At 51.4% G+C, this 26262-nt stretch overlaps 9 protein-coding genes across 9 annotated transcripts; 5 read left to right on the plus strand and 4 right to left on the minus strand.

Moving 5' to 3' along the window:
• The first annotated feature begins 8 nt into the window (after positions 1-8).
• BDV14DRAFT_161732 (pyridoxal phosphate-dependent decarboxylase family protein) lies at positions 9-1703 on the plus strand. Its single transcript, XM_073766798.1, has one exon. It carries the CDS (start codon positions 106-108, stop codon positions 1615-1617), a length of 1512 nt encoding a protein of 503 aa, XP_073633667.1. The 5' UTR covers positions 9-105; the 3' UTR covers positions 1618-1703.
• BDV14DRAFT_774 (putative Kelch repeats protein) lies at positions 1682-3948 on the minus strand. Its single transcript, XM_073777484.1, has 2 exons — positions 3253-3948; positions 1682-3200 (listed from the first exon to the last, which is right to left on the minus strand). Exons 1-2 carry the CDS (start codon positions 3847-3849, stop codon positions 1758-1760), a joined length of 2040 nt encoding a protein of 679 aa, XP_073633668.1. The 5' UTR covers positions 3850-3948; the 3' UTR covers positions 1682-1757.
• Positions 3949-4549: 601 nt separating this feature from the next.
• BDV14DRAFT_782 (RecQ family helicase MusN) lies at positions 4550-9568 on the plus strand. Its single transcript, XM_073777515.1, has 4 exons — positions 4550-5054; positions 5117-8712; positions 8763-8841; positions 8901-9568. Exons 1-4 carry the CDS (start codon positions 4631-4633, stop codon positions 9425-9427), a joined length of 4626 nt encoding a protein of 1541 aa, XP_073633669.1. The 5' UTR covers positions 4550-4630; the 3' UTR covers positions 9428-9568.
• Positions 9569-10907, minus strand: BDV14DRAFT_785 (uncharacterized protein). Its single transcript, XM_073777523.1, has 2 exons — positions 10675-10907; positions 9569-10573 (listed from the first exon to the last, which is right to left on the minus strand). The coding sequence occupies exons 1-2, from the start codon at positions 10858-10860 to the stop codon at positions 9710-9712; spliced, it is 1050 nt and encodes a 349-aa protein (XP_073633670.1). The 5' UTR covers positions 10861-10907; the 3' UTR covers positions 9569-9709.
• Positions 10908-11047: 140 nt separating this feature from the next.
• On the plus strand, positions 11048-13445 carry BDV14DRAFT_161737 (telomere maintenance protein PBP2). The gene is made up of 3 exons (XM_073766799.1): positions 11048-12248; positions 12303-13176; positions 13236-13445. Exons 1-3 carry the CDS (start codon positions 11763-11765, stop codon positions 13256-13258), a joined length of 1383 nt encoding a protein of 460 aa, XP_073633671.1. The 5' UTR covers positions 11048-11762; the 3' UTR covers positions 13259-13445.
• Positions 13446-13641: 196 nt separating this feature from the next.
• Positions 13642-14576, plus strand: BDV14DRAFT_161738 (uncharacterized protein). The gene is made up of 2 exons (XM_073766800.1): positions 13642-13900; positions 13989-14576. The coding sequence occupies exons 1-2, from the start codon at positions 13717-13719 to the stop codon at positions 14492-14494; spliced, it is 690 nt and encodes a 229-aa protein (XP_073633672.1). The 5' UTR covers positions 13642-13716; the 3' UTR covers positions 14495-14576.
• A 1-nt stretch (position 14577) lies between these two features.
• Positions 14578-19650, minus strand: BDV14DRAFT_813 (FG-nucleoporin NUP159). Its single transcript, XM_073777586.1, has 3 exons — positions 19278-19650; positions 18524-19217; positions 14578-18473 (listed from the first exon to the last, which is right to left on the minus strand). Exons 1-3 carry the CDS (start codon positions 19347-19349, stop codon positions 14839-14841), a joined length of 4401 nt encoding a protein of 1466 aa, XP_073633673.1. The 5' UTR covers positions 19350-19650; the 3' UTR covers positions 14578-14838.
• Positions 19651-19794: 144 nt separating this feature from the next.
• On the plus strand, positions 19795-20987 carry pup1 (proteasome core particle subunit beta 2). Its single transcript, XM_073766801.1, has 3 exons — positions 19795-20055; positions 20111-20158; positions 20229-20987. Exons 1-3 carry the CDS (start codon positions 19930-19932, stop codon positions 20871-20873), a joined length of 819 nt encoding a protein of 272 aa, XP_073633674.1. The 5' UTR covers positions 19795-19929; the 3' UTR covers positions 20874-20987.
• Positions 20988-21091: 104 nt separating this feature from the next.
• On the minus strand, positions 21092-25196 carry BDV14DRAFT_186456 (class I SAM-dependent methyltransferase; the record flags this gene model as incomplete). The annotated part of the gene is made up of 12 exons (XM_073770820.1): positions 21092-21215; positions 21360-21953; positions 21990-22059; positions 22099-22259; positions 22299-22363; positions 22394-23241; positions 23303-23589; positions 23890-23894; positions 24065-24717; positions 24788-24949; positions 25004-25083; positions 25171-25196. 12 exons carry the CDS (start codon positions 25194-25196, stop codon positions 21092-21094), a joined length of 3075 nt encoding a protein of 1024 aa, XP_073633675.1.
• Positions 25197-26262: the final 1066 nt, after the last annotated feature.

Raw genomic sequence — 26262 nt, forward strand, 5'->3', positions numbered from 1 at the left:
ACAACCTACAAACAGTCGAAGATCCGCAACTCTCTTCCTCTTCTTTGTTCTTTGTATATCATCCCACCCCTGTACCTTACATTGTTCTTTACGAAGGAGCCAATCATGGATGTCGACGTTGCAGCCACCGCAAAAGAGCACGGCCAGCTCCAACAAAAGCTGTGGGAACTTTCCCAAACCGAACAGTCAACAGTGCTTCCCGATGCTGCAAGTCTAGCAAAAGCAAGGGCGTCTCTCCCCCAATCACTCGGCAGCAAAGGGATTGGGTATGCAGATGCAAGACGCCATATTCTGGAAGATCTTGTTCCTGCGTTCAACAAAAGCAGCATTAGCCCGCTATACTACGGGTTCGTCACTGGCGGAATTACGCCCGCTGCTTTATTCGCTGATGGAATTGTCACTGCCTACGACCAGAATGTCCAGGTGCATCTTACTGAACATACCATCGCAACTGATGTCGAGTATACAACTTTGGGTCTTCTAGTCGACCTACTCCAGTTCGGTCGCGAATGGCACAATGGCACATTCACAACTGGCGCGACAGCTAGCAATATCTTAGGGCTGGCTTGTGGGCGGGAGTATGTCCTACGCACTGCTCTTGAAAGGAAAGACGTATTCTCTGTAACAAGCGCAGGTGAATCAGGCATATTCGAGACTATGCTTGCGGCAGGACTCTCAGGGCTACAGATCCTCTCAACAATGCCACACTCTTCGCTCGTCAAATCCGCAGGGATCCTGGGATATGGTCGGGCAAATGTGAAGGATGTCTCACTACATGGGGACCCTCTCAAGTTCGACCTCGACCTCGTGGAAAGCGAGCTCCGCACATCAAACAAGGCGACCATCGTCGCCGTGTCATGCGGCGAGGTCAACACCGGGTACTTCGCCACCAGCGGCTTCGAGAACATGCAGGCGCTACGCAAACTATGTGATCAATACGGAGCCTGGCTGCATGTTGACGGCGCCTTTGGCATCTTCGGTCGCCTACTCCCTGCCACTGCCGAATACAGCACCGTTAGAAAGGGATGCGAAGGCATCGAGCTAGCAGACTCTATCGCCGGAGACGGCCACAAAATGCTCAATGTTCCCTACGACTGCGGATTCTTCTTCTGCCGGCATAAAGACGTCGCATTCGACGTCTTCCAGAATGCCAACGCTGCTTATCTGACGGGTGGTAGCAGCCAAGCAAGCATTCCGTCGCCACTGAACATCGGTCTGGAGAACTCGAGACGCTTCCGTGCTCTGCCTGTTTATGCTTCCTTGGTGGCATACGGAAGCTCGGGGTACCAAGCTATGGTCATGGAGCAGATCAAGCTAGCTAGACTGATTGCCGGGTGGCTATTTGACCATCCCAAATATAATGCGCTACCGCAGGCGGATAGCAAGGAAGCGCTTCTTGATAAAGTATACACGGTTGCCTTGTTTAGCGCTAAGGATGAGGAGTTGAACAGTCAGCTTGCGAAGAAGATTGATGCGACGCTGAGGATCTTTGTCTCGGGGACCTCCTGGCAAGGGAAACCGGCTTGTCGACTTGCTATCTCGAATTGGCGAGTTCAGGCGGATAGGGACTTTGAGGTTGTTAAGGAGGTCCTGGATAGTGTGGCTGGGGCTGCATAGAGATTCGATACGTGCTTTTACGCCGGATGACAGATATAAATGTACAAGGCCCAACGCCTAGAAAGTTTTGTATATACCATAGATACCTAATGTCTAATATGCCAATTTTGAACATTTCCACAGATAATGCAGTTCATAATCTACCTTCTCCTTCCAGCACCACCCGCATTCTCACCGCGATCCGCGATACTAACGACTTCTCCAATACCCGCAGCCTCCTGCTCATCTTCCAACGCCATGACCTCCTCACGACTATCCCACCATTTCTCCTCAGCCATGCTAAACGCGTCCTTTCTAAGCTCCTTGATATTCTTCTCCAGTGCAGCACCACGCTCCTTTAACGTATCTAGCAGAATCTTCTGCCACTCCTCACTTGTCCGAGTGAAGAATTCACGGAGAGATTCGAAGGGGCGTGGGAGGGGCCTGCTATCCTGCACAGACGGTTCAGCTGATTCCTCGACTTCGAGGTTCTCCATTTGGTTTGTGACGGAGGGCAAGGTGATATCTGTGGTTTCTGTAGGTGCGGTGGAGGCAGCATCGACAGACATGGCCTCTCCTTCTTCCTCTTCTTCACCTTCATCTTCGTCGCCCTCTTCATCATCCTCGTCCATTTCATCGTCGCTTTCTTCTTCGTTGAGCAGGTGCCAGTTGCCAGGCTCATTGTAGAAGATCTCCTTTACGCCGTCCATTTTGCCAAGGTCGATCGAGTACATATCGTTGAATGTGAACTCGCGGTCTCCCTTTTCGAACGTTCCGCTGAAGATGAACAGTGTGTCTTCTTGTACTGCGAGCTGGACGTTGAAGCGCATGTGCGGCATTTCGAACCGGACGATGGCGGGTTTCGCGGGCTCGACGGGTTCTTCATCGTCCTCTTTAGAGCCGAGGATCTCGTCGTCGATGTCATCGGTGCTGATACCTTTCTTGGCTTCCAGGGCCTTGAGGTTCTGGAGAAGTTCTTCTTCATCTGCTTTAGCTCGGTTTCGAGATTTGGTTTGGTTCGCTTGTTGCGATTTAGCTGTTGTCTTCGGGCGTCGGAGGGTGAGAGGGAAGAAGCGGTTCCGGTCGGTGTTCCATGCGAAGACCGTGTTGAAAAATTCACTGTCAATTCCTTCCTCGCTTAGTTCGACGTCATGGACACCTCCGAATAAGATTCCTCGTCCCTTATGGTATGCCATCGTTGCACCGGCTCTCGCCGGGTTAGGCGAGTTTGCGGGCTTCTTACGGCGCTCCCAGCGGACTGTTGGCAGTGCTGATGACGGTGCATCAGGGGCTGGTGGGGTGATGCGCAGGAACCAGGTATCTTGATGTACCATTGGCTTCATGGTCATGCGCTGCGCGCCGCCCTTTTGGGGCCTGTTTCCTACGCCTGTGCTGACCTTGACGCGGGAATAACCGCCAAAGAGGACACTGCCGGTCTCATGGGGGAGGAAGGAAAATGAAGATCTCGGGTCGGGTTTCTGGGATGCCGTTGAGAGAGGCGGACTGAACCATGTGTACTTGGATGTGTCGTAGATCCAGAGGTCTTGGAGGTACTTGGTTTGCTGGGATGTATCTTGAAAGCCTCCGAATAGAATGATGTAGTTCTGCAGATGTCAGAAGCAGGACGACAAATAGCAAATTGGAATGGATCATTACCTTGTAGTATGTCATCCGATGTCCACTCCTAGCAGGCGGGCCCTTGCCCTTCGTCTCGATACGAGTCCACTCCCTCGTCGCAGGGTCGAGGTGCCAAAAGTCATTATAGTGATAGAATGTTCCCTGCTTCGGAGATGAGAACTCTCCACCAAAAAGATAAACACCCCCCGTGTTCCCACCTCGGCACCAAGCATGTCCACTCCGCGGCAACGGGCTATTCGGACTAGTAACCTCCCTCCACTCCCCTCTGTCAATAAGGTAGACGAAAAGGTTGTTGAAGAACGTCGCCAGCGTCCCATCAAAGTACTCTCCTCCAAAGATCAGCAATTCATTCCTGTTCGATGGCGACGCAAGAATAGTAGCGGAAGACCGAGGGGACGGTGGCTCCGAGACAACCTCAGTGACCTTGAGGAACCGGGCCTGTTCCTCTGCGTATTGGGCTAGGATGGCGTCAAGGTCAGCTTCCTCGACGTCGCTGTCTGCATCCCCGCCGCGGCCTTTGGTTTTAGACTTCTTGTCCTTCTTGTCGGCCTTCTTGGATGCTTTTGCTGCTATGCGCTCTTTGTGTTCGGCGGTCTTCTTGTTCTTCTTGCCCATGGTTGTGGTTTGAGTATTAACAGAGGGACAACTCGTATACTACCCTTTCTGTTCGTCAAGTGGAAACTTCGAGACCAGTCCCAAAGAGGATGACTGTGATCAAGCCCACTGCGTTTTATGCAGTTGCAAGGATGGCTAGGATTGAGTGGTATCTGCGGGCTCGAACTTGTACAAAATCGCAGCGCGGGGTCTGAAAAAAATGTTAATCCCCCTCATTTTTGATACGCTGGTAATCTTTTGTGTATCGTCGTTACGGCAGCATCCAGCAGCACAACAACTTTGGTATCTGGGAAAACAGTACGTTGTCTTGATCATTAATGTGGTAGCACGCTATTTTTCGTCTTTGTTTTCATATGAAGGCAAGAGCGAGCTTAAGGTATCGCAGATGAAGAAGGCGCAGGACTCCTTGCTGCTCCCATTATATACTTCTGCGTCCGAGAAGTTAGACAGACTATTCCAACAACTGCATGAACTTAGACTAATTAATCAAAGTTACAGTACCATTCAAAGTATTATTCCTAGAAAATTTATGAGCTGATAGAGGATAGTGCTTGTCTTGTGCTATTTCAAGGTCATGCTTGAAGCCTTTTGGAGCCTCAGGCATACATAATTTAGCTCAAAGCCACGGTCAGTCCCGCACCCACGTGACCGCGCGTTTACTATGGAGACGCGTGATAGCAACCGCCATTATTGACGATCCGGAGAGGAACAAAGAGCGAGCGCCATAACGAGTGTCCAGACGAAAGCGCCAGAGGAACAATGCGCAGGACGACACGGCCCTATGACTAAAAGCAATTTGAAGACCCATCTCAAATGGCTGTTGGATCAAGGCCCATCGCTATACCCAGTCCTGACGCCGCCCACGTGGGAAAATGCGAAAGCAACTTCGAACGACATTCAAGCCAACGCAATCCCAACGCTGAATTTGGTCGCTAGCCAGACGCAAGATCTAAGCATCAAGGACTCGCAGCTGGTCTCAAGGACGTCAGACAAAAATCATGCGGTTGATGAGATTGGAATTGATTCAGACGAAGAAGAAATGGCGCGTCTGATGTTGGCACCTACGCCGGGGAGCAAGTCTCGGATGCTCAGTCATAATACGAGGTCTCCTAGCTCAGCTCGAAAGGCTTCCAAAAGTTCGACCTTGACAAATTCGCCTTCGAAGCGGGAGACAGCTCAGACGCCCCGCAGTAAGACTGTCAAAGGTATGACTAGCCCGCCAATATGCCGAAACTCTGGATTGTACTGATTTGTGGATCTTTTGAAGACTCTTCCAGCACGCTCTTTTCCTTTCAAGACCCTGACAAACGAACATCAACCCCGGTCCGACCGAAACGGAGGTTAGAGGTACCAACTTCAACAAAAGATATCGAATCGGTCGACTTGACGGGCGACATCGACTGCATACCGACATCTTCGAGCACCAGAGATGACTTTGGAGAACCCCGTCGGCTGTGGACTGAAGATGCTGCATCCAAAAAGGAGCCTACAGACAAACGAGGAAAGAAGAGGAAAAGTGATGAGTATGCATCTGACCTGTTGTCTCCGAGAGAATCAAGTCGCAAGGTCCGCTCTCCTCTGGTCTCCGGCAGGTCTGTACAACCTGACCGAACTGTCTTAACACACACCTCTCGGCGTCCCTCCGAGGACGAGACACCGCTGTCGAGGAATAAGAAATCGGGCCAGTCTTCCTCGAAAAGGACTCACAAGGCCATGGCCGTTCCTGATTCCGACGAAGAAAGTGTTGGGAGCCTGTTTGAAGGTCTCAGTGAGTCCAAGAGGACCTCCCCTCGAAGCACAGATAGATCATTGTATCCTGTTCTGCCCGAGAAACTCTCGAGCTCTTCTGGACCGAGCATCTCGCCCAAGCGAAGGGCGCCTATCTCCCCAGATTCAATAGATATACCGGAAATTACGCGCCCCGCTTCCACGAGGAAGCATCACACAGCCCCCCATATCTCTCGGCCTCAACCTCCACCATCGTCGAGCGCCATAAGATCCGATACTGAGCCGAGGGATAAGGACGTGGAAAGGTTCATGAAGGCCCCTGTGAACTCGCTCGATCGTCTAGTCTTACGTCTGAAAGATGAGGTCAAGGAGAACTCAAACACTGTTTACGAAGGGATGCTGAGAGGTGAGAACACTCCTCAGTTATCAGCCCTCATGTCGAAGAACCAGGCTCTTACTGGTCAAGTCAACGCCATTGAGAGCTTGAAAGCACAGAAATTACTCTATATGACTTTCGAGTCCGAGTCAAAAGCTTTGAAAAAAGCTATCATGGATGCTCTCAATCGGGGAACCACACCGCCGCAAATTGAGCAGCAGAAAACAATCAGGTCTCAGATGAAAGACATTGAAAATGCTATATGCAAATTGCTTGTGGGCACTGATTTGTTCTCGACTATTGACAGCATGTCGGTGCCATCATCGTCCCCTGACGTGGAGCCATTAGACTATCTACCCCCAACAGCGTCGTTTAGCAATTTCGATGATACTGAAGAGAGACATCATATCAGGAGTCCCTTACGACGCGGTGACTCGAGAAATCGACCCGCGTCGCCTGCTGATAACACGAAGAGTTTACAATCGATTTCATCAAGAAGTGGAATTAATCCAGCGAGCACCAACTTCAAGAACACTTCCAGATACGATCCGTTCGATTATGATGAACCAATGATGAGTGACCACGAAACAACATTCACCAGGACTATGGGCTCTCCTTTGCCCCCTATTGAAGACGTCGACGAATTTGATGATCTTCTCGATGAGGATATGCTGGAGGCCGCAGATTACTTGCCAGACGATCAGTCCTTCTCGACGCGAAGACCCGAGCCGCCTAGTCGTCCGGTGTTCGCCGAGACATCTGGGAATGCCCCCAAACTTCCCTTAACACAGAAATCACAAACTCACAGCGCTCTGTGGGGTGAGCATCCGTGGACGAAGGACGTTAAGACGGCTTTGAAGGAAAAGTTCGGCCTCCGGGGATTCCGGATGAACCAGCTTGAGGCAATTGACTCAATTTTGAGTGGAACCGATACATTTGTGTTGATGCCAACAGGAGGAGGGAAATCTCTATGTTATCAACTCCCAGCCGTCGTCTCTAGTGGTGCAACGAAAGGGGTCACTGTCGTGATCTCACCATTGCTTAGCTTGATGCAAGATCAAGTTTCCCATTTGCGCCTCAAAAACGTCAAGGCATATCTGATAAACGGCGAGACGCAGTCAGGCGAACGACAATGGATATTGAGCACACTTTCCGGTCAAAGCCCCGAAAAGCACATTGAGGTCATCTATATAACCCCTGAGATGATTGGTAAGAGCCATGCCCTTATCGACACATTGGAGAGACTCTATGATAACAAAAGGCTGGCGCGCGTCGTCATTGACGAAGCACACTGTGTCAGCCAATGGGGACATGATTTCCGACCAGACTACAAAGAGATCGGTGCATTCAGGAACCGGATACCAGGGGTTCCGATGATGGCATTGACAGCGACAGCGACAGAAAACGTCAAGGTTGATGTCATCCACAATCTGAAGATGCGAGGTTGCGCGGTGTTCACTCAGAGCTTCAACAGGCCAAATCTCACATATGAGGTGCATCGGAAAGGGAAAGCCGCAGAGCTCTTGAAGACCATTGCAGAAATTATCAACAATTCGTATCGGAACAAATGCGGGATTGTGTATTGCCTTTCGCGGAACAATTGTGAGAAGGTGGCAGAAGCTCTTCGAAAAGAACATCGCATAAAAGCCGCACATTACCACGCGGGCTTGGAAGCTGAGCAGCGCGCGGATACCCAACAAAAATGGCAAGATGGGAAAATACACGTCATAGTTGCAACGATCGCTTTTGGCATGGGGATTGATAAGCCAGATGTGCGGTTCGTTATACACCACAGCATTCCGAAGAGCTTGGAAGGGTATTATCAAGAGACTGGACGTGCTGGACGTGACGGCCGGCGTTCTGGTTGTTACCTTTTCTACGGCACTAGGGATGTTAGTACCATGCAGAGCATGATCAACAAGAACGACGACCTCAGCAAGGCACAAAAGACTCGGCAACTGAAGATGGTGCGGGATGTTGTGAAATATTGTGACAACCTCAGCGATTGCAGAAGAGTGCAGATACTAGCCTACTTCAGCGAATCGTTCAAGCGACAAGATTGCAATGCTTCTTGTGACAACTGCAAATCTGGGACCGTCGTCGAAGTGAGGGATTTCTCCCAACACGCATCAGCAGCGATCAAAATTGTTCGGTTCTTCCAGGAACTGAATGACAATGTTACACTCAATTATTGTGTCAACGTTTTCCGTGGAACGACGAAAAAATGGAACACTGCGGCACATAAGGGGGTACCCTGCTTCGGCGAGGGTTTAGACGTGAAGGTGGAAGATGCAGAACGACTTTTCCGCACATTGCTCGGGGAGAAGGCGCTGAAGGAAGTGAATGTCTTCAACTCGGCTAATTTCCCTATTTCGTACCTGAAGCTAGGGTCCCGCGCAAATGATTATGAGAGCGGCCGGCGTCGTGTCAGGCTTGATGTCCGAATTGAGTCCCCCAATGAAGCTCAACATGGTGGTGGTGCGAGGAGAAATGACTTGCCTCAATCTACCAACGTCTCGTCACCAGTGCAATCGGCAGACCGACGGCGCTTGGCCCGTTACCGGCACATGGCTGGATCTGATAGCGATATGGATAGTGATGGATTCGAGCCAATACGCGTCCCCGGTAGAAAAGAGCGGAAGGAGAAAAGCGCCCCTGGACCCCCTATTACCCAGGATCACCGATTTGATCAAATGGATTCTCTCCACAAGGCGGTTGCAGAAGACTTCATGGTTTACGCCAAGAACTACTGCCAGGATGTGCGTTTCTCTTAACTTGCTACTCAAATTGTTGCTAACAAGTGTGCTAGGTGGTCATGCAAAAGAATCTCAGGAATCAACCATTCACCGATACAATCCTCCGTGAGATGGTCATGGTATTCCCTCAAGGTATGGACGAATAAAACTTTTACGACACAATCCCGAGGCCCTTACTGATGCAGACATAGACAAATCGGAGATGCTGAAAATCCCTGACATTGATCCGGACAAAGTCTATCGCTATGGCGACAAGATACTGAAGTTACTTCGGGACACCCAACGTCGCTACGACGAACTTAAAAAGGAACGTGATGATGTTGATGGGGTTGTCCCTGATCCCAACCATCATAACGTTGTGAACATTAGCAGCGACGACTTCAGTGACTTTGACGATGATTTTGTGGACCAGGCTAGCACGCTGCAGCCTGATACCTCAGTCGTCACCAGCCAATATTTTCCGAGGTCTCAACCATCCGACGAGGATTCGGCCGACGATTATCGCCCAACGCAAATAGCCGGTAGTTCCAGGTACCAGAAACGGAAAACTACCAGCAAACGACCTCGTCGAAAGAGCGGCGATGCGAAGCCAAGGGCGAAAGGTCCACGCAAACCCAAGTCGAACAGTAGTCGTTCGCAAGGCCGATCTACTACGCGCAAAGAGCCCAAGGCGAAATCGAATCAGCCGACAAGCCAAATAGCTATGATGCCGCTTTGAAAGTTGGGGCCAACGTTTCTACTTCTGGCTCCATTGATTATTTCCACGAAATCCACGATACATTACTTGATCAAACGGATTGGCTTTTGTTGGTCGCATTGCATGTCAGGCGTTTGTTTCAACTTTGTTCATAAACATGATATCCGCTCAGGTATTGGGCATTATATAGGGGCGTTGGAGGTTTATTGCACGGACGCTTATATACTAATGTTAGATCTATCTGTTGCCTTTTACTGGCGTGCTTGAAAAAGTTTATCATTGACCCGTGGATCTTGGTTTGATTTAATCATTCAAGGACCGCCCAAAATCAATCAACCGTAACCGCCTAGCATCGCGAGGATGGAACTGAGCCACCTTTGCTCTCACCAAAAACCTCGACGCAGCCGACTCATGCGGTAGATCCAAATACGACGAGTCTTTATCTAGTAGCGCATCAATAAGCTCATGTATCTCTGTCGCTGCTGTCTCTCTCTTGTTGGACCGCTGATTGCTCGTCTGCCCAGTTTGCCGGCGAAGCATATCGTCAATCCGATGCTGGTTGTCATTCTCCTCATCCTCTTCCACAGCCTTTTGTTTCTTCGGCTTTCCGTGGCGTGTATATCCGGCAGCCAAGGCAGCATCCGAAATGTCAGGGGCGTCTCCAACGGCCGGGCCTCCTAGGTCTTCAGCCGCAATCATTGACGCAAGCGTCCCGTCACAGAAGATATGCAGTGCATCCCTTATACGCTTTGTGTCTTTGTCGAGATCATCTTTCTTCCGCCGCTGCTCGTCCAGCAGTTCGCGCGCAACCTCTGAAGGTAACTTTTCCCGGCCAGCTGATTTGTCTTTCTTGAAATTGTCTATGCGTCTGCGTAGTCCGTCCCTGATTGTCTGGGCGTCGCGGAGGTTTGTTTCTTCAGTTTTCAGGCGTTGTTGTACAGTCGCGAGATTCTCGGCTGTTGCTGAGACGGAGATCTTGCTTTCGCTTATGATGCGTGATGTCTCGTCGAGCGCTATGAGGGACGGGAGGGGTGATTCAGGCTTTGGTAAGTTCGTGTCGGATTTTAGGAGCGAGTCGTATGCCTTTTTGGTTCTTCGGACTTGCGCGATGCGCGATGAGGGGTCTGTGCCTATCTCGGAGATATCGTTAAAATTGGCGGCGCGAAGCTGTACCGTGTTAGTCGGATTTTACATGTATGTTTACCTCGATTCAATTGAGGATATTTGAGATTCTTCGAGCTTTACAAATTGAGTGTTTAAATACTAACCTTACGCAAATCTTCCTCTTGCTGCCGGACCCGGTCTTGGAGCTCCTTGAGCGTTTGATCTAGCTTCTTTTCATAGGCTTCGATATCAGACGAGCCAATGCGCTGCTCCTCATAGAATGCCTCGGCCTTTCGGCGGTCTTCGACAAAGCTTTGGATTTTGTCTACCCGCTTCTGAGGTACACTCATTGTTGCGACTGGAACACCGATTAATCTCCAGGCCCACAATGTTGTTGAGACTGCAGTAGACGCGTCAGGTAGCTGTGTTTGAATGCGCGGCCCAGATGTGCATGCGCCGCACGTGATTGGACACACCTAGATCGGACTAGTCCCGTGCCAGCAGATCCGTCCGTCTTCTCTTGACCTCACCTCTTCACCGCGAGATTCTCGACCATTTCCCCAAACCTCAACCTCCTTCTTCTTACCTATCTTCGTCCTTCTTGTCGTTGAGCTGCTGCGCCCAATTGACCGCCTCACTTTCCCGTCTCCCCATAACCCTATTTGAGTACTTCGGCAATCGGGGGCTCTGCAGCCAGATTTGTGTGTTGTACAACTGCACAAGCGAAAGCATCGCATCGTGTAAATCAGGAGGGAAAAGGATAGAACGAGCTCTAGCAGCCGTTTCGCGTCTTCGGATTTCTTTTTCATCATTTTGATCACTCCTCTTCCCCACGCTTTGCACTCGTCAGCTTCCAGCACGCGAACCCTGCAAACTATCCTACCTTATCGCCCAACACAAGCACCCTTGGTCTCCATCGTACCCGATCAGATTCAAGTCACTTTTCTCTTGTTTCTCTTCCTATCCCAGCACCGCTTTGCTCTCGTGAAGCTCCCTGCTCTCCAAACCTCTCCAACGCCAGTCATTCCACAGCACCTCACCTCCGTCGATTCTCATTTCTCCAGCCTCATTTCACTGCACGATTACACCAGTCCTCCCCGTTCCTCCCAGCACCAGATTCCCTCTCCTACGCCGCACCAGCACGCTTCCCTGGGAATTCCTGGTGTACATAGTCGATCGAATAAAGCAAAAGACAGTTATTCTTCCACTTCGACCTTTTGAGTAATCGAAACAAGGCTGCACAATTGACATAATGTCCGCGTCACCTTCCGCTTTGCAATCGACCAAGCGTCCTCTCGAGGATCCTTCTTCACCTTCCGGCCCCAATGACCAGCCAGAGGCCAAGCGCCCTGCTCTGGACAAAGTAGTAAAGGGAGAAGAATCCGAGGCCGACGTCAAGGCTGAAACTGAAGCCGATGGTCAGGGTGATACCGTTGTTCCGGATGCTCCCAATGCCAAGGCAGTGCTTGGTGAGACACAGCCGATCCAGTCTACTGCTTCCCACGGTGACGCTGCCGGTGCCCAAGGCGAGCAGCAACGGCCGCAGGACGAGTCTAACTGGATTCACATCCGTGCTGTAATCTCCAGCCAAGAGGCTGCTACCGTCATTGGTAAGGGCGGAGAGAATGTATCCCAGATCCGCCGTCTGTCAGGCGCCAAATGCACTGTCAGCGACTACTCCCGCGGTGCAGTTGAGCGTATCCTGACTGTCAGTGGTCCCCAAGACGCTGTCGCAAAGGTTTGTCTCATATCCAAATTCCTTCCCCCGAATTGTCATTGACCCCAACGTTAGGCTTTTGGCTTAATTATTCGCACCCTCAACAATGAACCCCTTGATGCTGCCTCTACTGCCCAATCCAAGACCTACCCTCTGCGCTTGCTAATCCCTCACATCCTCATCGGCTCCATCATTGGCAAGGGTGGCAGTCGTATCCGCGAGATCCAAGAGGCTTCCGGAGCTCGTCTCAACGCCTCGGATGCTTGCCTTCCTCTTTCCACTGAACGATCCCTTGTTATTCTTGGTGTCGCCGATGCTGTTCACATTGCCACCTACTATGTTGCTGTGACTCTTGTCGAGCAACTTACAGAGCGCTTCGGTGGCCCAGCAGCCTCTGCCTATGCGACTCGTAGCGGTGGCCCAGCAGGAGCCGTCCCCGGTGGTATGCAAGTCGTTCCCTATGTCCCTCAGCCAGCTGGCGGTCAGTACGGTCACCCCGACACGTTCAGACGCCACCAGGGCAACCAGAACCGCGCGGGAGCTGGCGCTTACGGTGTCCCCTACGTGGCCGGCCAGCACGCACCTGTCTCAGTTGCCCAACAGTCCATGCACTACGGTGCTCCCCAGACCCCGTATGCCGGTGCTGGCCCTCACCAGCCTGCACCCTATGGCGCACCACAGCCTGCCCAGCGCGGCGGCCCTACTCCCGCTGCTCCCGTGGGCGGCGCTATGCCTGGCCAGCCCTTGACCCAGCAGATCTACATCCCCAACGACATGGTCGGAGCTATCATCGGAAAGGGAGGTGCCAAGATCAATGAAATCCGACACCTCAGTAGCAGTGTCATCAAGATCAACGAGCCCCAGGAGAACAGCAACGAGCGTCTCGTGACCATCACGGGTACGCAAGAATGCAACCAGATGGCACTGTACATGCTCTACTCGCGACTCGGTTAGTTCTCCCCGTCCAGTGTCCCTTTAATATGTATATTGTTAACCAACCTTCTACAGAAAGCGAGAAGCACCGTATCTAAAGGGGTGGGGATTGTGTTATCCGTATTTGGTTCGCCTTTCAGGAGCAGTTTGGGCTATCTGTGTTCTTTTCGACCTAAAAGTCGTCTGTCATGATGATCTGCGTGGTTTTGTCTCGGGGCATTCTTTCTTTCTGTTGTACTATTTGAAAAGCGGTTCCGAAGCTTCGGTTGTTCAATTCAATGGACTATATTTCTTATTTCCTTGCTTTCTGACCGTCGGCCATACTCCGTAAGTATATTTACCTGATCAGGAAAATAACCTGATTAGGAAGGCCGCGGCCTGACATCACCACGACACCACCACCGCAGTCCCCGGCAATGACATCAGCCCTTATCAGCCCAAGCTCTTAAAAAGATACGAGCAATCCCCTCTACTGCAGCCCAAAAGCACAAACTAATTGTAAAGCTTGTTGATCCTTGTACTCTCTTGCAAATACACAAAAGAAACCTCCACCAAGATGCCCCACGTCACCGAATTCGTATACTTCACGCCCAAGAGCTCTGTGAAACCCGAGGACCCCAAGAACGAAGAAGGCGCCGCCCTCCTCGAAGTCTTCAAGACAGTGAAGCAACAAAGTGGTTACTTGGGCTCTGCATGGGGCCGCACGAAGGAAGATGATAAGGCGCTGATTTGGGCGATTGGTAAGTTATCTTCCCACCCCTCCAAAACTCCGCCATTGCGACACAACATAGGGACTTATAGATGCTAATTAACGGTTTGGAAATACAGACTGGGAAGACTCCCACAGCGGCATCTCAAACCAGACCTCCCCCTTAACACCCTACCTCGAACCAGACACAAACATCACGAAACTATTCACAACGCTCTCCCCCACAGATGACGACAACCCCGCTACGCAAACGCTCCTCTCAAACCCAATAACCGAACTCGCGCCTCTCCCATTCCCAAGTATACTCTCAAACGACGACCGCTCTGCCGTCTCCGCAGCCATCGTCTCACTCCGCAAAGCATGCCATGAAGAAAACGAAGAGAAAGTGCGTTGTAAGACTTTCATGATTGGGCAGATTGAGCGGCCTGGTGAGCTGGAGCATGAGAAGGCTGAGGGTGGGAAGGTCTTTGTGCATCTTTTGGTTGCGGGGTGGAAGGATGTGGACCAGCATATGGGTGCTAGGGAGACGGAGGGGTTCAAGAAGAGTATTGGGCCGATAAGGGAGAGGATGGCGCCGCCGATGGAGAAGTTGGGGATGAGGCATGTTAAGTTTCAGGAGGTCTGAAGCTGAGTGGTTGAGGCCTTGGGTGAGGGATTTACCTGTATTGTATACATAAGTAGAGATTTATTATGAACTATTAGATGTGCAGACAAGATATGATCTTTCATTAGGCGAGTGGGATAAGCAAGCCAACTCATGTGTATAATGCCAATATCAAAAACAAAAAGCGAGCTTCTTAAAAAGTAGATATCTATGTACAAATAACGCATTGCCGTCCAGAATCCAGACAGACGTCCCCCAGTTGCTCCATGCCGTCATTCAGAGCAAGAATAGAAAATAACTAGATGAAAGTATCCCAGGAGTACATAAATATGCAAGATTTTTCGCATTCGCAACATCCCTATAGATCATAGATCATCCACGCTTCTAACCTTCGTGCCCTTCTCGCCGACAGCCCTCTTCAGACATCCCATCATATGCTGCTTGCGCTGCATCTTCGCCTTCCACTGCGTCACTTCTGTCCTGCCTCCGAAATCGCCGGCAGTTTCCATCGAGCGAAGCCTGCTTCCCTTCGCGGAGCCGTTGATGCTCGAGCGGAAATTGACCCCACGGACCGATGACTCTGGTGTGTGATACGAGCTTATCTGATCGTCTATTGTTCCGCGGGAGCCCGGTGTAGCAGGGAGTTTGGCCAGACCCTTCCTGGGTGTCGTGAAGGGCGATCCTTCGCGGCTGGATGAAGGTGCAGATGTATCGACGCCGAGTTTTCTCAGCTGGACTTCCAAATAATCGATGTCGCTGCTCTTGCTTTCCGCCATGTTCATCATCGTCGCGATGGTTGAGGTGACGGCCTCGACTGTTGGGCGCCTTCGGGGCTGGCCTGAGCCGTTGGCATTGGGGGCATCGGCAATCTTAGCTCGTAAGAGAGATACAGCGGATTCTAGATCGGCCAGCTTGGTTTGAAGATCAGCTGAAGATGCCCGAAGATCTTGCTGAAGGTTCGCTTGTTCGGCGGATAGGGGCGCCGAAACGATTGCTGCAGCGTCGGTGTGCGCGTCTAAAGTCTTTCTAATACTAGCACACTGACTGCGGAGCGTGATAATGTCTTTGCTCAGCAGTTCTCGACAACTGTCAAGCTTTTCTTCGACACCCTGTACCCGCCGCTCGTCGAGTGACCCCGCGAGAACGGCGACAGTGTCATCCAAGTCCTCGATTTGCCGAAGGACAAGTTTCTCGTCAAGTATATCAGCTGGGCTATCACCTTTGAGGACGCTCACCCAATCGGAATCAGTTGATTCCTGCTGGTATAACAGGAAGGAAGATAATGATCGAGCATTGATTCCGAGAGTATCAACCATCGAGTTAATGTCACGGTAGAGCCGCTCAATTTGACCGGGAATACCAGGTTTCGTGGTTTGACCAGTGTAATCTTGGTGAGGAAGGAGTGGATCCAGTGTAGGTACAGGCTCAAGAGGTCGGCTAAGGTCCGCGCGTAGTCGCTCGTCTTCATCATCAGACAAGGCTTCCTCTTGCAACTCAACGGACTCTCGACGCCGGGACTCCCGAGAGCGGCTGGGCTCAGGCTTCAGCTTGGTCTCCCGCTTCGCTAGTTCGGAGAGAGAAGCTTTTCTGGCTGCAAGTGCACTTCCCGGCTTGTGAGGTGCACTGACGGACCTGAGATTCTCAAGCTTGGGAAGTCCCAGTTGGTTACGGGAGGGTCGGACCGGGCTGGGTGACCTTGGTGTTTCTTGCTGTTTCTGAGGGAAGAAGGGCTTGCTGATCTCTCCAAACAGCTGCCGAGGCTGCTGCCGTGAAAGTTGGTTGCCGAACAAACCACCGGCGGGACTTTCATCAGCCTGCTTAGTATCAAAAGAGCTCTCTGGCGATGACTCGACGCTCGGTGCGCCAATTTCGGGCTGACTGATTTCGTGTGTAATGTCCTCTCCAACATCTTCTCCGCTATCCTCAAAGTCGGAATCATCATCTTGAGGCCCCTTCTCTGATTCGTCTGCATCTGAACCATCGAGAACGAGTGGAGGTTCTTTTGTGAACGACGTACTTGGCGTTGCGAAGTCCGGAGGTAATGGGGCTTCTTCTGGTTCTTGCTTCACGTCCTTTGCGGATTTCTCAGTAAAGCTGGGCGGCAGCGGCGGTTCGCTTTCGGGTTTAGGAGACTTGGGTTTTGTTGTGAAATCCGGAGGCAAAGGAGCTTCATCGACAGAACTCTTGGATACATTCGAAGAAGCAGACGTATCGCCTGGTCCGTACACAGCTCGACTGGTCGAGTCTGGGGGAAGAGGGGGTTCTGGCTCTGGCGACTTTGCCTGTGTTAATGGTGGACTGGCGATTGCAGTCTTTTCTGATGGGGCTGATGAAGGGCTTGGTGCTTGGTTTTCGGCGGTATTGCTTCCTAGAAGCGAGAATGGCGATTTGCCCGCTTGAGCTGAACCAAAAGGCTGCTGATTCTGTGTCTGAGATCCAAAGGACCCGAATAAGGAGGATCCAGGTGCGGGCTTTGAAGGAGCACCGAATAGAGAGGGCGCAGGTTCCTTCGCTGAGGGAGGTTCCTGGCGAGCGCCCGAGTCTTCAATGTCATCCATAGCCTCTGTGGGTGGGCTGGTCTTGTTGGGCGTGGAGACCATTTCATCGACTGTCGAGTCAAATGAGAACAATCCAGAGGGCTTGTCTGGCTTCGGGCCATCGTTGGCAGCAGTACCATCACCCTTGAAAGTCGAGCCGAGGACAAAGCCACTGCCACCTACGCCGAAGCTTGACTTCGACTCCTCCTGCTTCTGGGACGAGAACGCTGAGGTCTCAGACTGACTACCGAATACTGAAGATCCAGAGGGCTTTCCGAATGGATTGGCAGTTGCTGCTTTACCGAATGGCGACTCCTGAGACGGCTTTGACGTGGCTAGACTGGCGAAACTGCCGCCACTATTTGCATTTGCAAACGAACCGAAGCCTCCTCCTGAGCTCGCGCTGGGGGTCCCGAAAGGCAAGGTGCCAAGTCCCTTCCCGGGAGTTGATGGCTGTCCAAAACTAGACTTGCCCCAGTGCGCTCCACCCGAGCCTAGGGCTGCGGGCGATCCGAATGAGGGGGCACCAAATGCAGGCGTGCCGAAGGAAGGCTTCCCGAAACTGGGCTGTTGTGAAGCTCCCAGACCCGATGGACTTCCAAAGCTAGGTTGCTGGCCCCCTCCCAAGGCAGACGGGCTTCCAAAACTGGGCTTTGAACCTCCGCCCAATGCAGATGGAGGCCCGAAGCTAGGTTGTGAACCTCCACCCAAGGCTGATGGGGTTCCGAAAGCAGGTGCCGCAGCTGGTTTCCCGAATGCTGACGATCCAAAAGCAGACCCTCCGGGAGCAGCTGGGCTACCGAACGAGGACTGTCCGAAAGCCGTCTGTGCCTGTGGTGTGGGTTGTTGTGTCTTAGCCGAAACTAATCCATCATATGGTAGTTGCTGACGTATCGCATCGTTGTATATGAACCACCAGGAGCAGAGGATACCCTCGTGATTCAGAAGGAGAAGGTTGGGCAAGGGGGTTGCACTCTCGTCGATATCCTCGCCGGCGATGGGAGCAACCACGGGTTCGGTACTGGAAAGATCAAGGCCTAAACCGATCACAGAGGTCTCATCGACAGAGTCTTTGAGAGGTACGGACGCCTTCTTCGAATCATCGTTCACCTCTGTTGTAACGAACTGTCCCACAACAGCTTTGGCACTATCCTCGCTTGCTAGAGGGGCGTCCGACCTAGTAATCAACCCAATATCTGCGGAGGCTGTAGAAGACACAATCAAAGTATCATTCAGATGCGGTTTGTAGTTTCGGAGACGTGCAACGAACTGGTAAGCCGGTGCGCGTTTATAGCCGAAAGGGCTTGCCAATTCAGGTAGTTTCTGCGCCACAAAGGGTGCTCCCTTCTTTCTAGTGATGATGTAGTATGATGACGAAGGTGTCATGCCCATATCATCTACTGCAGCCATCGGAGTGTACACCATGAGAAAGACGTCATTCTCAAGCCAAGAGATCGATGATACTGTGGAAGTCAGCTATGAGAGATACAATTTATTGGGTGCTCGGACTTACCGTGGCAACCATTTTCGAGATCCGGGGGTCTCGGAATGATATCCTTTTGTGCACCATCTGGGGTCATTTGATACCCAGTACCGTCTACCAAGCCGGCTACGAGCTGTTTCCCTTTGTTACTCCAGCAAACAGAGCTGACATCGGTCTTCAAGATGTTGCCGTTGGGGCCTGCAAGAAGATTTCCAGCCTTGAGATCCGCGATGAGAAGCTCGCCATTGGTCGTGACAAGAGCTAAAAGGGATGAATGTGGTTCTTCTGCCTGAGCCGGGTTGGGCGCAATCGTTCTGAAGGTCGCGCCGTTGGTGGGAATTGATATGGCCGGCTGCGCATTCGGCTGAAGGAGACTTCCTGTCTCAAAGACTGAAAGTTGAGATCCATTTTCCGTAGCAAGCACCAGAGCGCTGTCGCCAGAGGCAAAAGCTATATGTGTAGGTCGTCCGGGAAGCGAGATTGTCGCTTGCGGTTGGAAAGGCTTTGTCTTGACTTTGTCTTTCCCACCATCCGCGGAAATTGCCGCTCTGATGTTTTCGGTGGTCGCAACAGATAGATTATTCGGTGACGCGCCGACTGCTATGCCTTTGGTGGCTGCGACAGCGAATAAGGTAGCGGTTGGAGCGGGAAGCGCGTCGGCGAGCCAAGGTGTAGAGAGGAATTGGATGTTACTGTCGCCGTCAACGCCTTTGAATCCGACTTCCTATGCAATATATTAGCAAAGACTCCAGGAAACTTGATTGAAAAGGAGCATTCTACCAACCTCCGCAAAAAGATCTGGAAGCTCGGGGCCCAGCTCTACCGCAGGGTTCGCGGCCCCCATGCTGAATGCCATTCTGAGTTTGTCTAAATCGGCCGAGATAGAACGAGGACGGTCGCCTAAGTGCAATCTGGTCCTTGGTGCATGGGGAGACGGAGAACTCGGCGGCGGCGATGGAAATGAGCGACGTTGGAGTTCCTTGGGACTCCGGTTGAAGAGCTGCGCAAAAGATGAAATCTTGACCAACCTCCTTCAAGTGACGCGGTTGGCAAGAAGAGAAGAGGCGCGAATGTAGAGAAGTATAGAATTGCCCACCACAGAGGGGTGCTTGATCACGAAAAGCAAGCAAGCGCGAAACCCATGCCTGTTGTTGAATGCTTGGGCAGATCACCAAAAGTGAACAAAAACAGTAGAAGCACGGGACTTGTGGTGGCCTGATCCCTGAGGCACTGAGACTAGGCGGCGGGAAGCTTCGTCAGTCGTCACTCCAGCTCCCCCGGGCAGCTTCACTCATTGTCCTCTCCAGCTCATCAATCTCTCCCGCTCACTCCATCCCCTTATCCTCTCGCTCCTTTCGGCTTTCTAGAGCTCCTATTTGTAGAAGCGTCGCTTCTATACCGATAAACCAGCCCGTCTCGATTCCCCGACCGCTGCCATGGGCGGTTTCGACTTCTCCAACTACAACCGCAACGCGGCTCTTCACGCCAAAGGAGCACCGCTCCCGAAAGCCACAAGCACAGGTACAACGATTGTCGGCTGTATATACGATAATGGTGTTGTGGTGAGTTTCTTGTCTCGATGTTGGCGCTGATTGACAGAGCTAACTATCAATCCAGATCGCCGCCGATACCAGAGCAACTGTCGGTCCCATCGTAGCAGACAAGGTAAGCACGCACTGCACCTTTGATCTTCTCAAGCCATGGCCTTGATTTTAATCTCCATTTCCTTTCACAGAACTGCGAGAAACTACACTACATTGCTCCCAAGATCTGGTGTGCCGGAGCCGGTACAGCAGCTGACACCGAGTTCACCACCGCCCTGATCAGCTCCAACGTCGAACTACACTCTCTGTCGACGGGCCGCCCTCCACGAGTAATCACCTGCATGACCATGCTAAAGCAACACCTCTTCCGCTACCAAGGCCACATCGGCGCGTACCTCGTCGTCGCAGGTGTCGACCCAACCGGCATCGGCCTCTACACCGTCCACGCACACGGCTCAACAGACAAGCTCCCCTATGTGACAATGGGCTCCGGTTCGCTAGCCGCGATGTCCGTCTTTGAATCGATGTGGAAGGCCAACCTGAACAAGGAGGAGGCGATCGCTCTGGCGTCCGAGGCCATCAAGGCTGGTATCTTCAACGATCTGGGATCCGGAAGTAATGTCGATGTCTGTGTTATTGAGAATGATAAGCCGACGCAGTTGCTGCGCAACTACATTAGGCCGAATGAGCGTGCTCAGAAGGAGCGGGACTACCGCTTCCCGAAGGGTACTACGGCTTACTTGAACCAGAAGGTCATCACCAAGGAGGACTTGCGGAAATATGTCACTGTTGAGGAGATCTCTGGGGACCCTAATCTGATGGAACTGGACTCTTAGAGGTTATTTTTCTTTCCGCAATTGAGCACACAGTTTGATTGAGCTAGCACTCGTATTACTAAGTGGCCCTTAACCAATCAATGTCTTCCAGCTTTTGAGCTGAAGTCAAACGACATATTGCTTCTTTAGTATGATTTTCATGCATCTATCTCTCTATATACAGGTAAAGGTATAGGTACAGGGTATAATCTCGATATCTAAACATAATAATTCGTCCTCTAGGCGGAAGCAGAAGCAGCTCGGGGAGGCTTCTTATCAGGGACGTACTCGGAGCGTTCCAAATTCTCAGTCTGCTGTGACAAAGCCGGGCACGACCTCGGCTCCTGCACCGCCATCGGTTCCCTTAAAGGGTACTCATCCTTCAATATCTCCTCCAGGAACCCCGAACGCGCTCCGACGGGGTCCCGCAAAGGCCGTAGGATTTGAGGGTTGCTCGTATTTTGTCCCCGAAGAGAGCGGTACGACTGAACGTATTCAGGACACGACTCTGGTCCAGGCCGATTCTGTAATTGTTGCAGGACTTTCGGGCCTTCTGCCAGTTCCACGATTCTCCAGATATGGTGGCACTGAGTGATAGAAACATGCCTTTTTTCCCTCTTGAATCTTGTCACGCCAGCATGATACAAAGCGCGGACCAAGGGGGGTTTGACAGGCCCATCGTGTCTGACGAGGAAAAGATAAAGCCAGTATACAAGCTGGAAAGACCTTCGCGGGGAAATCTGCTCAGAACAGGCAAACGCGACGGCCAAAGAATGGATCATGTCGAGGACATCATGAGGATCTGGCGAGTTTGGATGCCTGGGTTTTCCGATGACAGATTTGTGGCTGGGGCTGGGGCGTGGCCCCCATGAGAAAGGCAGCGCAAGTTTGGCCGGTGTGTGCATTCGCAAGAGGCGAATTATGGTCCAGATACTGAATGTATCCCCTGCTCTAGCGAGGCTGACTGCCTTGTTTTGAAACTCGGGGCTTGTGACTTTGGTGCGGGAGATCAACTTGGCGAGGTTCGGGTAAAAGATCGCACCCGCAGCATTAAAGCCATGGAGGTCCTTGAAGATTTGGGCAAAAGTGAAGGGTGTGTTACTGTATTTTTGAAGGACTCGCCTCGTCTTCATTGACATTTTGGGTCCGGTTCTCAAGTCATCAGCCATGGCTTCCAGGTCAAACGGCAACTTGAGATCAACGATCGCTTTGGTCAAGCTGTTCCATAAGTCATCGTACGAGTCACGCCGCGTGTGTTCATACATCCTATAGAGACTCTTGACCGTCGGATGGACCTTTTTTGAGGCTGATGTTGAGAGGGAGGTCGCCGACGAATCTATTGTGTATACCATCCAGAGCCGCTGTATGATGCGATGACGCGGCGACGTAGGAGCGAGATAGGATTTGCTGTTATGCTCTGACCGCATATGAAGCCAAGCCTTAGACGTGGTGATAGCAGACGTATTGTGAAGTCTGGCCAAACAACCCCCCCACCTTGAAAGCAACTGCGTCTTTTCCAATGAGAATAAACCCTCAGTGACATCAATCAAAGAAGTCGATACCAGATGGACATCGAATGGCTCGAGAAACTCAACAATGCGCTGCTCATGAGCTTTCGAAGGCGCGATTTCGAGATCGTGGAGAAAGATAGTGAGAAGTCTCGACAACCACAAACTGCTGGACGAAACATTGGCAGCCAGCAAGATTTCCTTTGCGAGGCGCAGGTCATTAGATGTGCCGTTTTGCAGGAGAATGCCAAGCCATTTATTGACAAGAGGCTCGTCCAGGTCCTTATGTCCGTAGACAGCACATCTGCCGATAGCGTCCCACAATCGTTCATAAAGCTGCGTGAGAAGCTTCATGCCATGCTTCTCAGAGCCGAATGTCTCTGCCATGTCACCCAATTGCTCTATAATTGCAGAAACCTCCGAGGTAGGGACACTGCCGAGCTGTACCGCTCGTAGAAAAGCATTAAACAGAGCATGCTGTTTGCCCAATCGAAATTCACCAGTACTCCAAAGCTCGATGACACGCAAATAATTCTCTGCCCCAGAGACATTGAGATTCGGGTCATCCAGGAACGCGACGAGTTCTCGTATCGTTGTTTTTTTGGCAGCCCACAGCGACACAAAATGGTCGAACAAGAGCCGGCTATAGCTAGGCTCCTGCCGCAGGTCAATCCCCAGGTCGCGGATCGCATACCTCAAGTCAGCTGTTGTCCTATACGTCCATAGTTTTTCCCCGAAGAACTGGTCGCGAGTGAGTCTCTTGGTAGGCTCCTGATAACCAGGCCAATTCTGTAGCGGGACCTCGGAATCGAAGGCGTTCAAGTCCGCATTGTAATAGCTCAAAGGCGGCGCAGGAGGAACGGGCGCAGAAAACTGATGATCTAAGTCAAGTCAGTATTGATACCCCCCCCCCCCCCCAACTCAAAGCAAAAGCGTCCATACCGAAACTCCTCCCCGGCTCCCCCCATTTCATATGCTCCTTCCCATTCTTCCCTAACAAACACGCAATATCCTCCCCCGGCAAAAGACTCGCCGCGCTAGCGAGCGCCGTATTCCTCCTCCTAGCAAGCCGCCTCCTAGCCTCCAATGGCCCAGGAACACGACTCTCATACCGCCGTTGTTGGCCGTTCACGAATCGCCCAAAACTCGAAGCGAGTAGCTCCTCGCTTATCCAGACGTGGTCGAGGAGAGGCGTCGAAGATGAGAGAGGGGTATGTCGAGAAGCATGCCTACAGGCATAACTCCCGAGAGACATGACGCAGCGGGGTTAATCGAGCAATTGGGTGCTGCGGGCTTGCGAAAGGTGGTTGTTGGGATGTCATGCAACTGACGACTCGGAAGGCCCGTGTTTTCGGATTACTAATCCCTCTTCTCTCCGGGCCTAAGCTGGAGATCCGTGTCGGCCTCAGGCCATAAGGCCATAAGGCCAAACTAGAGTATACATAGTTACATGGTAGGCCGCAGCAACCTTCTAACGTTATTTGCTTTGACTTGGGTATCTGCCACCAACTCGGGTAATTTTTGTTTACTCTGTCTTGCAGAGCTCGCCAGCGCATCAATCAGCCAAGCAACACTGCTTAAGATTCAGCGTGGCAGTCTATCGTGAGATTTGCACGAGACAAAGGCATCTAGCCCGAAGTTGGAGACATATTCTTTTATTCATCTTATAGTCTCTCCAGGATGTGGCTTCCTCCCAACTATGACATGGAAATTGAAATAAGCATGAACCTGTAAGTTCTGAATGCTCTTCCGCACGTCAACAAGAAACATCTCGATCTCATTGCGCGAGTACCCCATATTCCGAAATGGCTTATAAGACCACCCAGATAATCCATCCAGGAGATTCGACTGCATCCACTTGCCAATATTATGGAGATGCGGATCACTCGACCACGGATTCACAGGAGCCTTGAATATCCGCTCCTGAACATCTACGAAGCCGAGATCTCTCATGCCCCGTGCAAGGCGATGCGCTACTCGAAACTGCCGCTGGGGATCTACTGTCTGCCCGGACCGTATTTGCATATCGCACCAGTCTTGCAGTTTGTACTCGCTCCAAACGTCCTCGTCCATTGGCGGCATTGTCCCGTCGTCGCATCTTACCATGGTGTCGAACTCGTGGATCTCGGCCCACCCGCCGGGCTTGAGATGGCTGTATATCTTCCGCATCAGCTCTTTATAGGATGGTAGAGCTCCTGATAGGTGGCCTGAGTGGATAAAGTCGAAGTAGTTACGGTCGAACATCCAGTCTTCTTCTGTTATGTCGTCGACAATAAAGTGAACGTTCTCCGGGACCTCAGTTGGTTGACAAGGGGAGAGATCGGTTCCTGTGATGTGGGCATTCGGGAAAATAGGTGCTGCGTGGGAAGAAACCATGAGTATTCATGCCATGACTTGAGCGTATGACCGAGAAGAAGCATAATTTACCAAGCTCTATTGGCCATATCCCCGTCCCAGTGCCAATATCCAGAATCTTGTATGGGTTTATTACAGGAGCAAAGAATAAGCGCCCCCCTGTTAATAGCTTGCAAAGGTGGTGTTGCAGGTCCATTCGACTCAATTCCCGCTCATCGTTTGGATATACGTATACTAAGCTTTCAGTTAGCCGCAAAGGTCCTTTATTCGGCATTGGAGCAAACTTACAGCCCTCATGGTACTTGTGGAAAGTCCTCCCATACTCGGTAGGATAGTCGGTCACACTTGCAGTCAACGATTGTGTATCACTAGAAACCAAATAATCAGCACAACCCACCAAAGAAACAGGCAAACTAATGCCCTCAGACCATCAAACACCGAGAGTAAAAACTCACTACTCTTGACTGTGCTCCTGTTCCATGATGTATAAGCATTAAGCGACCACTCAGAACCCGCGACAGAATAAGACCGGGGAATTAATTGGAGAAAGCGACAGGGATTGGAGAATCAAGCTCAAGGGTTCGAAACTGAATGGGACAATTTTCCCAACTCCAGGGTCCGAGACAAACATTGAAAAAAAATTATAATAGGCCATAGATACGGGGCGGGCAAAGCAAACAGCCTAAGGTAAGGGCGAAAGAAAGAAATTAGTCTAGCTTACAGAGTGTTGTCTCCCCCCCGTGGTTCTAGTGGACCTGGGCATTTGGCTTCCGTGCCAGACTCTGTCGATGTGGGGTGGGCGGAAATAGTAGTGGGATTGTGGAATCGGGATTTTGGAATTGAGTTTTGAGGATGGGTCTGGTATAGAGTAGACTGTAGGTAAGGGGTTTTTTGTTGGGTGCGATGTCAAGTTATGTGTTGTGTCGTGAGTGATGATGGCAGGAAGTATAAATGCGTGTAGAAGAGCCTAAAGCCAGGTGCGTGGTAAAGGTACAAGGGTGGTGGTAGTAGATAAGTATACTGCGGTGTCTGGCGGGAGGTGATTTGACAGGCGACTAAGAGCCAGCAAGCAGTGCATGGGCAGAACCCGCAAATTTAAAGGACAATCATCAAGCGGCTAGCCAGACATTCGGGATCTGGAGCTGGAGCTGGAACAGCATGTTAATGATTTTCACAGCGCAGACCAGGCCAGGCATAGTCCGAGTCCGAGACTACCAATGACCAGTCTTGCCATACGGAGTCGTCGAGAGGGGGGAAGAGAGGAAAGTGGGTAAAAGGCGTATTGAGTATTGGTAAATGGTTAAAAAGTGGTGGTAGCAGAGAAGCAAAGCTACTACTACCTCCCTAGTCTAGCCTAAGGGGCGTAATTGAGTGGGAGGAGAAAAGAAAAAAAAACCCCCCCCATCACAGCCCCTTCCGTATTCTGACGCTGAACCCGACAGGCTGGATTAAGTTTTGGCTTTAGGCCGTAGTCGCAACTCTGGAACCCATCTGTTTTAACCTTAAGGGACTACTAAAACTAGACCTGGACAGGGATGCGCATTGTC

Source organism: Aspergillus stella-maris (genome assembly GCF_047715825.1).
Source record: "Aspergillus stella-maris strain CBS 113639 unplaced genomic scaffold BDV14scaffold_1, whole genome shotgun sequence".
Taxonomy (NCBI): Eukaryota; Fungi; Ascomycota; class Eurotiomycetes; order Eurotiales; family Aspergillaceae; genus Aspergillus; species Aspergillus stella-maris.

Bases quoted from the DNA above. Each gene is read 5' to 3' on its own strand.
- BDV14DRAFT_161732 (XM_073766798.1), top strand. From the start codon at position 106: ATGGATGTCGACGTTGCAGCCACCGCAAAAGAGCACGGCCAGCTCCAA.
- BDV14DRAFT_774 (XM_073777484.1), bottom strand. From the start codon at position 3,849: ATGGGCAAGAAGAACAAGAAGACCGCCGAACACAAAGAGCGCATAGCA. The intron at 3,201-3,252 runs GTAATGATCCAT...TGACATCTGCAG, and splicing joins ATCGGATGACATACTACAAG to AACTACATCATTCTATTCGG.
- BDV14DRAFT_782 (XM_073777515.1), top strand. From the start codon at position 4,631: ATGACTAAAAGCAATTTGAAGACCCATCTCAAATGGCTGTTGGATCAA. The intron at 5,055-5,116 runs GTATGACTAGCC...GATCTTTTGAAG, and splicing joins CCGCAGTAAGACTGTCAAAG to ACTCTTCCAGCACGCTCTTT. The intron at 8,842-8,900 runs GTATGGACGAAT...ATGCAGACATAG, and splicing joins GGTCATGGTATTCCCTCAAG to ACAAATCGGAGATGCTGAAA.
- BDV14DRAFT_785 (XM_073777523.1), bottom strand. From the start codon at position 10,860: ATGAGTGTACCTCAGAAGCGGGTAGACAAAATCCAAAGCTTTGTCGAA. The intron at 10,574-10,674 runs GTTAGTATTTAA...AACACGGTACAG, and splicing joins AAGAGGAAGATTTGCGTAAG to CTTCGCGCCGCCAATTTTAA.
- BDV14DRAFT_161737 (XM_073766799.1), top strand. From the start codon at position 11,763: ATGTCCGCGTCACCTTCCGCTTTGCAATCGACCAAGCGTCCTCTCGAG. The intron at 12,249-12,302 runs GTTTGTCTCATA...CCCCAACGTTAG, and splicing joins CCCAAGACGCTGTCGCAAAG to GCTTTTGGCTTAATTATTCG. The intron at 13,177-13,235 runs GTTAGTTCTCCC...AACCTTCTACAG, and splicing joins CATGCTCTACTCGCGACTCG to AAAGCGAGAAGCACCGTATC.
- BDV14DRAFT_161738 (XM_073766800.1), top strand. From the start codon at position 13,717: ATGCCCCACGTCACCGAATTCGTATACTTCACGCCCAAGAGCTCTGTG. The intron at 13,901-13,988 runs GTAAGTTATCTT...TTGGAAATACAG, and splicing joins GGCGCTGATTTGGGCGATTG to ACTGGGAAGACTCCCACAGC.
- BDV14DRAFT_813 (XM_073777586.1), bottom strand. From the start codon at position 19,349: ATGGCATTCAGCATGGGGGCCGCGAACCCTGCGGTAGAGCTGGGCCCC. The intron at 19,218-19,277 runs GTTGGTAGAATG...TATATTGCATAG, and splicing joins TTCCAGATCTTTTTGCGGAG to GAAGTCGGATTCAAAGGCGT. The intron at 18,474-18,523 runs GTAAGTCCGAGC...TGACTTCCACAG, and splicing joins TCTCGAAAATGGTTGCCACG to TATCATCGATCTCTTGGCTT.
- pup1 (XM_073766801.1), top strand. From the start codon at position 19,930: ATGGGCGGTTTCGACTTCTCCAACTACAACCGCAACGCGGCTCTTCAC. The intron at 20,056-20,110 runs GTGAGTTTCTTG...CTATCAATCCAG, and splicing joins TATACGATAATGGTGTTGTG to ATCGCCGCCGATACCAGAGC. The intron at 20,159-20,228 runs GTAAGCACGCAC...TTCCTTTCACAG, and splicing joins GTCCCATCGTAGCAGACAAG to AACTGCGAGAAACTACACTA.